This window comes from Tyto alba, unplaced genomic scaffold, assembly GCF_018691265.1.
Source record: "Tyto alba isolate M040663 unplaced genomic scaffold, T.alba_DEE_v4.0 Super-Scaffold_41, whole genome shotgun sequence".
NCBI classification, from domain to species: domain Eukaryota; kingdom Metazoa; phylum Chordata; class Aves; order Strigiformes; family Tytonidae; genus Tyto; species Tyto alba.
Window position 1 is genome coordinate 3489117 of NW_024881317.1, and position 11070 is coordinate 3500186.

At 43.9% G+C, this 11070-nt stretch overlaps 1 protein-coding gene across 1 annotated transcript; it reads left to right on the forward strand.

The window, feature by feature from the left end:
- The first annotated feature begins 4610 nt into the window (after positions 1–4610).
- Positions 4611–10317, forward strand: PARP16 (poly(ADP-ribose) polymerase family member 16). Its single transcript, XM_032994192.2, has 6 exons — positions 4611–4924; positions 5622–5759; positions 6559–6765; positions 7912–8083; positions 8854–8995; positions 9615–10317. Exons 1-6 carry the CDS (start codon positions 4739–4741, stop codon positions 9757–9759), a joined length of 990 nt encoding a protein of 329 aa, XP_032850083.2. The 5' UTR covers positions 4611–4738; the 3' UTR covers positions 9760–10317.
- Positions 10318–11070: the final 753 nt, after the last annotated feature.

The window sequence follows — 11070 nt, forward strand, 5'->3', positions numbered from 1 at the left end:
CTCCCCAGGCTAGCTGGGACACTTGTGCCTATTTTGCTGCAACATTTCATGAATTATCTGGTATTTGGGAAGCTCCTAAATCCATGTAACTCACACATAGCAATTAAATCTGGTCCTGTTTTTAGATTAGAACTACAATAATTGAGAGCTGAGCACATTTTGTTTTGATTTTCTTATGACTATATGAATTCACTCAGACAAGTAACAGAGAAATATGATTCATCACATTCATATGACTATTTCCAAAACAGTTCTTACTTTTATCTGAGCAATTGGAAAAATGTTAAAGGCAAGACTATTTTACCCAGCTGACTTAAGAAGGTTGCTTTATTCCACATTTCTGTTTTCAATAAATATCTCAGGACAAAAACATCCCCTGCAGCATATATACGCAAAGCACAAAAAGGCGTTAAATCCTAAGGGGGGGTGGGGGGAAGAGATAAATAGTTTACTTCTATTATCTTTACCATATGTTCTATTCCAACTGGATACACATAAACAGCATGTAATCTTCAAGCTCAGCTTTAGACTCTTTGAAGTGACCTGACCATACTACTGATTTATTTCAAACTAACCTTTCTCTTTGAACCCTAGGTCAAGGTTAATTCTATAATAAAACATACCTTATACAGCTGGCTTTTCCAGTGGTGTTAGCAAGTAACGAACTCCTCAGTCATAAGCATTTGTTTCACTGAGTGTAGTATTGTATTTCTATTTTCCCTTCCCTGTATTAATTTCCTTCACAGACCCTAGTTAAGAGGAAAAAAATCTCTTTTCCGGTCCATGAGATCAATTTTAAATACACTGGAATTAAATGAAGACATTTAAGCCACATTTCTTTGCTGAAATGCATCCACCAACAACAGAAACTATTTTTATTACACTCTATGTTAAATAATCAGATCTTCAATTTCATAAGAAGCCGTACAGCTACGTTATTCAAACTCCTTCATTGGCAATATGACCCTTCCAGACCCTTTTGCAAAACCATCTTTGCACTGAATCATAGCAAACCACCAAGGATAGCTTTTCTATCTAGAAAAATAAAATTGGAAAAGGGAAATACATTTGAAGGGCACTTATCAGACAAAAAAAAAAAAAAAAAAAAAAAAAAAAAAGAGAGCTCCTTGCAAGTGCCCCCAGCCAGTCTTGCCTGCCTGCACGTATTGAAGGGTAGAAGCACTCCAAGCAGGGGTGGAAAAGTGCACGAGCCACCTTGGCGGTGTGGGATGCAGTCCTTAGGAGATGCTGAGGTGCGTGCTGTATTGTTCAAAGGCTGCTCATTGGGTTGTTTTTAAGAGGACTGGAAAGATGCTTTTGAATCTCAGCCTCCAGCCCACAGCACAAACTCGCAGCACTTAATTAAAAAGCAGCAACGCGCAAGCTACACCAGCAGCTGTTCTGCATTTATTCTGACTCCAAAGCCCTGCCAACGCGGTGCGGCTTAATGCTGTCGGGAGAGGGATGAGATGAGATGTGATGAGATGTTCTGGGTCTGGGACTTCCACAAGGCCCAGGCTTGAAGGCCATATCTACTGTAGCTAACCCCAGAGGGGGAGTTCTGCTTCCCCTCCAAACAAATGATAACTTTATCCTGGCTTGTCCTCATGCATTTTGCAGGCCCATCTACAGAGGCGTGAGGTTCAGTATCACCAGCGCACAAAGGTGCATCTCCCTTAACACTCGCAGCAAAAACTTTCAGTACTTCATCTCTGGCTTAGAAGCCGCTTTGTAAAACAGGGGTTTAGTCCAGTGTTAGATGAGTTTGACCAGACAGCACTCCTCAGTCAACACTGATACAGCAAACTTGTTATCTCATCAATATCTGTCATTGCCTAACGCAGCTGAGCTCGCTGTAATGAGAGAACCATCCATTTGAAATCCCAAAGGTAGGCATCAGTTTTGGATCAATGCTCTCAGAATCTCCATTAACTATTATGATGCCAGTGATGTTTTAAATCTACTTTGGGTTAATTTCTTCATGCCAGGGCAAGTCAACAAAAGGCCTTCACTTCTCTGAGAGACTCTTATAGTAACAGAGTGGTGGCATGGTGAGCTCAGCATCTCCAAAACTGACACGATGCCAAAGAAACCCTTTTCCCTCCAGCTCTCCCATCCCTTTTCACCACACCACCCTTCTCTTCTAGATTCTCCTCAGGGACGACTGCCTGTCCCCACTCCTTAATGGCAAGCCAGGACGCCCCGCTCTGCCCTCAAATCACAGTCCCAGGCATGCTGCAAGATAAAAGCTACAGCATGCTGCCTGCCACATAAAAGTCCTCAACAGAGACCAACACACCTTTTGCTATCTGTCTGCCCATCCCAGGGATATCAACAGCAGCACTACTCTACCACAGCAATATTTTAAATGAGGGCATTGGAATTACACCAATTCAAGAGCTCAAAACAGCAACATAAAATTCCACCCAAATGCGCTGAGATATCTCTACCATCTTCCAATGTTGTTCTTTAACAGGCACCAAAAATTATTACATCTAATGATTTATTAGTGAATGAAATCAGCCAATTAGACAGCCAACGACTGATTTTCAAAGGGATTGCACAGAACAATTTAATATAATGCAAGGTAATAAACATGTCCCGAGCTGAATCACTGAATGATGTCGCCAACAGCCTGTCAGAGATATCAGATATTTACAGCAGAATAAGGCACCACATCAGATAAAGTAAAATACATCCTCTCAATGATATAGAAATATGGAAAGGAATCTCTCTGGCTGCATTTCATGTCTGGGTAATTTACATAACTCCTGAGAAAAAGCTTTGTGTGGTGCTAGACCCCTTCTTAAAAGTCACCCACCCATGCTGCTGGAGTGCAGGAGACCCTCTGGACCAAGCACAGTGTGACGGCTACCCGGTCTAAGAAAGCCCACAACACAAAACACAGTGGGGAATTAGAAATGTGCTGGTTGTGACATTCAGACAAACTGCTACCGGTTTGAGAAGTTTCACAAAGAGCAGACATAATCTAGATTTCAAGGTTTCATTCAAAACCTACACATTAATGACCCATTACCAATATGTGAAGAAGGACAAAATAGCATGGTCCTCACAGGCTGGATAATGTTTTAAAAATAAAAACATGTATAGATATCTAGTACATTGGTAACCTAAACCAAAGGCACCATTAAAATCATTTCATCTACATGTTGCCATTAAATATGTCAGACCTAAGCAAGTATTTGTGCTGTCCTAGAATTGATGGCCTCATATTGCAGGCTTGTTCATGCGTCTGTTCTTGAAAGATGCATTTTTGATAAAAGGGTAAAAAGCAAGTAAACAAACCTACAACTCAATATGATTTATGTATGTCATTGTGAAATAATTTTCAGTTTAATCTAACTGTGCACAGTCTACGATCTATCTGGTTCTATCCCGAATTACAAAACCTCCTCATACTCCCAAGCCGTTCAAGTGGGTAAGAATATGAACTCAGCACTTGGGAATGAAGTTCACATTTTGTTTGCTTCGATACCAGTTTGCCCTCGGACAGTATTTAATACAGCTGGTGTTCCTGTTTGCTATGAGCAAGGCTGTAAATTGCAGCTCCAGCAATCTCTGGAGATCCAGTTGTGAATTGAGAGCCCAGTAATAGGTATCCAGAAATTACCTCAACATTTTTCCGAGCATCTGCCAATAGTCTACATGTGCAGTGCCTGTACCAGTTACTCCAGGGGTATGTGCAATATCCCTCCTGAATGAAGAAATCAATAAAAGTGTTAGAAGACATCTAATATGGCTATACCAAAATTGGTCAAAGAAACTTGCACTCACGAGACCAACAGTTTGGGTTAAGGATATCTCTGCCCTACCAACGGTGACTTCTAATAGATCTTGGAACTGGAGAGATGCTTCAGAGCACTAACACTGTGCCAGTATTTCAGAGAAGACTGAACCTCAATCTCAAGCAATGTAGTGGATGCAACCTGGTGAAACCACTCGTTCAATTAAAAAGTAAATTCCTCTCCCTTAACTCTGCAATGCCAGACTCAAACAAACCCGGATTAATTTTTCAAGGCTGTGAGCTTGGATGATAAAGGGAGCTGTTAAGTTGTAACAGCATCTACATGCTTCTGACTTACTATCACATAAGCCTGTTAAAATTAGACCCACATAAAACCAAATTTTACACAAAAACGGATGACCGTTCCAGCAAATCAGTGTTGCCGTTTCGCATGAACGCAGTGCCCATGCTGGGAGTTTGCATCTGCTGTGCCCCAGCAGCCAAGAACAAGGGCCTGGGACCCCCTTGGATGCTGTACAGGGAAGGGGGCACAAACCATCTGACAAGGCCACGGTGCAACTCACATCCCTGCCAGCCTCCCCCTGTACTCCCCTCCCGGCCTCTAGCTGAGGGGAAGGTGCCATTCCCCCCAGTCCCGCCACCCTCTCCCGGCCTCTACCTGAGGGGAAGGCGCCATTTCCACACACCCACCCCGCTCCCGTACCCTCTCCGGGTGTTCACCCGAGGGGAAGGCGCCATTTCCCCGGGCCTCCCTTCTCCCCCGGCCCCGAGGCAGGGGCACAGCCGCGGCCCCAGCGGCCCGGCCGTGCGGGGCAGGCGAACGGCGGAGCGGGGCGGGCGCCCGGCGGCGGGGCGGAGCGGCGGGGGCCAGGCCGCGGTCCCGGCGGCGAAGCGGAAGAACGGGGCGAAGCCGGGGACCGGGAAGCTCTCGCCTTCTGCGAGCGGCCGCCGCTCGGCAGCTCCCCGCCGGGCATGCCAGCGCCCGGCCCCGGCGAGGCGGCCTCCCGCGTCAGGGAGGCGGCGGGGAGGGACCCGCTGGCCGCCGACCTGCGCTGCAGCCTCTTCGCCGCCGCGCTGCAGAGCTACAAGCGCGACTCGGCGCTGAGGCCCTTCCCGGGCCGCTACGCCGGCGGCGACACCAAGGACTTCGAGGGGCTGGTGAGTGCCGTTGGCCCCGGCCCCGGGGTGCCTATCCGAGCCGGGAGCGCGTTGTTCTACCTCGGGAGCGAGAAAACAGCCCAGTGAAAGGGCTCGATGGACGGGGAAGCCCCGGCCGGGCGCGCCTGGGCAGTTGCGGGGGAGAAGGAGGCGAGGTTGCCCTCGGAGGTGAGGGCAGCGGCGCCGCAGGGTCACCAGTAAAGCAGAATGAATTGTTTATCCGGTCAAGGAATCCAGGTTTTAAAGTGCATTTGGGATTCTGACCAACAAACCCAGGCATGGAAACTTCCACATCCAGTGTTGGGATGTGACGTGTGAGTAGAGCTTGCCCCTACGTGAAATTCGAATTAATTTTGAGGGGGTTTGTATTTCACATGGCCTGAACACCCCCAGCTGTGCCTATCCCACTGCAGATACTGCACTGTGACAGCTTGTTTTTCTTTCAGGAGTTTGATTGATTATTCATATATGTACCTTACAGATATTGTTGGTAAATACAAATATTGTATAACTTCTTTAGTATTTGCTTTTAGTGACAAACTTACCCACAAACTGGATACAAATGTTTATATATCAGAAGAAAAACTGGTCTTTAGTTTACAACCTATTAGGGTGAAATATTGTTTTGTTTTCACTAGAGGTCTCTGTTTAATCATAATGAAAAGAAGGAGCTTATACTAAATGCCTGTCTTGTTAGCTTGCAGATACCAATGCTCTACCAAGCCTGAAAGAACTTCTGGAGTCTGTTCCAAACACAGAGAAAAGGACCTGGGATTTGTTTAGTTGGATTTTCTCATCTAAGGTCTTCATGATACAAAGTACTAAGAAACAGGAGGTGAATTTTGAGTTCTGAAAGTCTTGAGTAGAATTTGGTTTTTAAGGCAAACTTGCATTTCAGAGAATATTTCCTCCTGCCAGAAGTTAGTTGGGTATTACGAGAGCTTGACAGTTCAACCTGCATGCATTTTTTTCTGTATATAGAGAGGGTTGGTTGTTCTGTTTATTACATAAAATTTTCAGGAACACTGCTTGGAAGAAAGAGTTATCACTGTCAGTAGTCGATGATAGGCAATGATTGTGGTTGGTTACTCCCATTAACGTAGCACGTACCACCTGTGTGTTCTAGACCAAGATAGTCCAATGCAGGTGTCATGGAGCTAGATCCTGCTTCTCACTGAGAAAGACAGCTTTCTACTTCTGCCTACTGCTCCCAAAATGGAAAGGTTGAGAGCCACGGAGGTACTTCTGTGATGGGGATCAAAATAGTTGTAGAGATTAGTAGCAAGATGAAAACTACTTTTTTTTTTTTTCACTTTTTTTCCTCTTCCAAGATCACCTGATGAATATATCGTATTAGTAGACAAAGTAGAATTGTGATATTTTCCTTATATCACCAGTTAATTCAGGGGGTTTTTTCTGGAAAGAAGAATTGGAATTTAGCTTCCATAGCAAGAAACTGTCAGAATATTTACTGTCCGCTTACTCCTACTGAATTGTGACGGTTTTAAATTCTGACACAGAAAGCATAATCAGGATACATAAAGCAGTATGAAAGACCACGGGACAGTAAGCAAAATTTCCAGTGAGTAATCTAACCCCATAAACCAACACTTATATTCCTTCCTGTTTTTAAGTACGAGAAGATCCAGGAACTCACAGGGATGTCTGGGGCTGCGGTTCCTGCTCCGGACTACCTCTTTGAGATCGTTTATTGTGATCAAATGAACACCAAGTTCACCGAGACCAAGGGAGAGCGGAACCTCATCTACGCTTTCCATGGGAGCCGCCTCGAGAACTTCCATTCCATACTGCACAACGGCCTGCACTGCCATTTGAACAGGGTGAGGCTCCTGGTACTGGCACCATCTTCTGTTGATCACTTGCAGCTAGTGACACTTTTTAAAAATAGGCCCAAATTCCTGTAGGGATATGAAATGTGCTGATGATCTTACGATGCTGTTTTTCACTTCTGTGTAGGCCTTTGTGGATGGTTGTGTTGGATTTTCTAGTGCAGCCTGAGGGTAAAAACTGAAAGTGGCACAACCCCCTTTTCTCCAGTGTGATGAATTACAGCTATATTTTGCTTCTTTGTGCGGAAGTGTAATGCCTCTGCAAATACTGGCCTGTCTGACAGCCTGCAGCTGAAAATTGCCTGTGCACAGAGGACGAGGATAGTGACCCAGGCCTCGTAGAGATTCTCTCTTTCTGCCTGGCCTCCAGTTTAGATCAAAAAAGTTTTAGGTTCTACTTGCAAATGAAGCCTTCTTTAAATGGCCTGGTTAAGGGAGACATCTTATAGGATTTACATCTCTTCCAATTTCAGCAGAAAGGCAGTTGGGCCTCCTGGCTTTTTGTGTCATCTGTAAAGCAGCTTTGACACAGTAACTGCTTAACCTTCCAGTCAACCTGGGCTATGTTTTTACCCCAGGTTCTTTATGAACAATGGCTTATCAGGTACAGTGGACTTAATGGATTGATAATGTTAGCTACTGTGGCAAATCCTCTGATTCAAAGTTACTAGAACAGTTCTATTTTAAAGGAATTCACAATTGAAAACTATTTCCCTTTTTCCTAGTAAAGCATAGATTTGAATGCAAGTAAAGCCTTGCCTTGTTTGCAGTGGTTGGATTATTTGAATGATGGCAGTCTCAATAAATCAGTGAAATGCCTCCAACAGCAGTGCAGTCATGTTGATATAAAATACTTAAGCTGGCAAACTAAATCCAAGTCCGGGAAAGCATGAATCTGTCCACACCAAGGGCTGTGCCAAGCAGCTAATTTGAGGGATGGGAGAGGGCAGCTGCCCCACCCCGAGGAAGTTGTGCCAGGACAAAAATACTGCATGGACCAGACCCAACACGGGTCAGAAAAAACTTTTCTTAATTTACCTTCAGAAACAGAACTGCCAGTCTGAAAGTACATAACACTTGTCTATTGTTTACAGTTTGCACTATGGGATTTTAGGATATATTTCTGCTTCATTTCAGACGTCTTTGTTTGGTGAAGGTACCTATCTTACCAGTGACCTGAGCCTGGCTCTCCTTTATAGCCCTCATGGTCTTGGTTGGCAGCGAAGTGCGTTGGGCTCTGTCCTTAGCTGTGTAGCTGTTTGCGAGATCATTGACCACCCAGATGTAAAGTGCCAGGTGAAGAAGAAAGGTGAGTCTATTGCAATGACAACTACACATAGTTCATCTCTTACGTAGCACTGCTCGTATTTCAGCTTTGTGCACACATGCTATCGTTTAAGCAGGTGTGTGAAGTGTGAATACCCTTCAGCAGAAACTGGCTGCAGACTCCTTTTCCGATTGACCCCTCAACAAATGCACAACAGCCTCGTTATCTTCTCTTACATAAGCTTCTCTTACAATAGTATATTTAAGGGGTAGAAAATATTTTGCTGACATCATTTGTTTTTCCTAGTTTCAATAGTATGATAAAATCACGTAACGCCTGATCGTTTCACCTGCAGTGGTGGAACAGAAGCATCACAGATGTATCAATAATAAGCTTTATTAGATGGCTAGGAAGCCTCTGCTGAGATTGTCCTTCTTTGACTGCTTCCTGCTTGCAGGGCTCACTCAATCCTTCAGTGTTGTTTTTCTTTCCCTATTAATATTAGCAGCTCCTCAAGCACTGTGTGGGAGACCCACCTCCTTATCACCCCGGTCTGGGCCATAATGCCATCCATACCAAGGATGACTAGGAGTGGTATAGCCTCAAGCAAACTTTTCAGTCTATTCTTGGATGCTAAGGGATTCAGGGGAATACCAACACTAAGTCTTTTGTTATCTTATTCCCACTCTGGTGGCAGGGGGTATGTGTGTGAGGGGGTGTTGGTTGTTTGCTTTTTTACAGTTACTTGAAGTTGTGCATATTTTTTTGCTTTTTGTTCCCCCAAAGACCTCTTATTTTCTCTTCACATTCAGATTCAGAAGAAATAGATAGAAAAAGAGCAAGAGTGAAAAACAGTGAAGGGGGTGATGTACCACAGAAATACTTCGTTGTCACAAACAATCAACTTTTACGAGTTAAATACTTGCTAGTATATTCACAGAAACAGCATAGGAGGTAAGAGTTCAGCTATCTAGTGATGAGCATGCTGTAACAGACAGATACACACATCTCATTTTTTGAAAAACAACAGAAAACAAGCAAGAAAGATACGCTGCACTGCCAGAATTTGTTTTTATCCCGATTCCTGCGGAAATAAGGCTTACACCATCGTGTTGCCTCTGTCTCCCTCTTTGACACTGCCAGGCTCAGCTAAATTTGCTTTTTCACTAGCCCTGTAAGCAGGTAGTATCTTTGAGAGCTCAGATAATCTGTTTGTGGCAGAAAACAAAAAGTGAAACTGCGATGGGTGCAGCGCTTAAAACTAGGGCAGTTTTAACTCTGCCTTCATCTGTCCTAAGTGGCAGCATTCACCCAGCTGATCAGCATGTGTGTACAGGGCAGTCAGTTACAGCTCCAACCCAAACAGAAAAGTGTGAACACAGCGATTAAGGATGGGATTGTGCACAGAGATTTAGGGAAAAGAGATGGGGAATCAGGCTTTGTTCGTTACAGGGATCGTGGAACAACTTTCTGCTTTTATTGCATTAGCTTAATCATTTAACAAAACCTAAGATACTCTTTGCCAAGGTGTTCATTCACCTCTGATGGAACTCGTGCACTTTTCCCTTTTCAGGACTTCTAGTCAGTCTTCCTGGTTCTACACCCACCGTTTTGCTGTCATGATGATGCTGTACCTACTGCTGCTAATAGTGATAGGGGCCAGCAGCTCTCCAACCTTCGTCTACTACTGGCACAGAATGTTTGACTCGGAGAGATGATTGCCCAAGATGATAAACTGTTATTTTCACCATGTGCCTTAATAATAGCCAATCTGAAATGCACTGCATCTGTTCCAGACCTCTGGAAATAAAGGTGCCTGGAGCTTTCCAGTTCTGTCACCAATATATTATCCTCATGACATCTTTCCATTTATTCTTATTTCTGTGTTCCTGTGATTCATGAGGATGCCCAGTACAGCTGAAAAGGATCACAGTGGTGCAGCTTAGCATGAACCAATTGTTAAGGGTCCATTGGAAAAAGTTATTTAAAATTAATGAAAACTAAAGCATGGAAACACTCAGGTGTAACTATTTTCTGTTAAACTGAGGTATGTTCGCACAAGTTGGAAAGGAGGATTTTTCTGTATGTCAGGAAAAGCAACCTGTAGGAAGTTGTATCTGTTTTCAGAAACTGAATTTAGTGATATTCAGCATGTATGAAATCAGATGGGATCACTTTTAAAACTGACTTTGGTTTTGGCCAGGAATTTTTATATTTGAGCATAATGATTGTAAGAAAACAACAAGAAATAAAACAACAAAATGGAAGAAGTTAAATGGTTTCTAGTATGTTTTTTTTCCCCCCTGTAAAACATCTGGAAGATTTGAGCTCTCAGCCATGATCTGTCTCGTCCTTGGTTACTGTGCGGATCAGACAAACTCAGGCCCTTCAGCATCGATACTAAATAAAGATTATTCCTATCAAACTGCCTTTTCTGCACCAAGAAGAGGGAGGGTGAAGTGTTCCACTTATGCTGTCATCTGACAGGCTTTTGGGGGTTGCCTGGGTTTTGGGATCTGGTTCACCATTTTTGCCTGTATTGAGTTGCTTTCAGCCTCCCTTTACAAACAAACGGACGAGCTAGCAGTAACGTGCCAGCTATTTCCTGAAACACTTGTAAGAAATGGAGTAAAATGGCAGCAGAACTAGTAGGATTGTATTTTATGTCTGTGAACATTTTTGGTACAGTTAACTTCATGTAGACTTCACTTAAGCCTCCCCATGACAACTCATGCACTGTACTGTGTGTAAGATAGACTGACCACGCTGAATTCTCACAAAGAGGTTCAGCTTTCTCTGGTCAGAATTACAGCAGTTAGGCTGTTTGCAAAGTGCTTTGGCTTAATGCTGGTGTGTGAAACCTCAGTATCTCTCAGATTCATCTTTTCTAATCTTGAAGAAGGGCATTTTGGGGGTTTGGAAACACACAGAGAGGTATGCACAAGTTAGTCTTGCAACATAAACAGGGCAACGCTCTCCCCCTCCTGTCCAAGTCCTTTGCGTTTGCTGTTGTTCCAAAGCAACCTCTA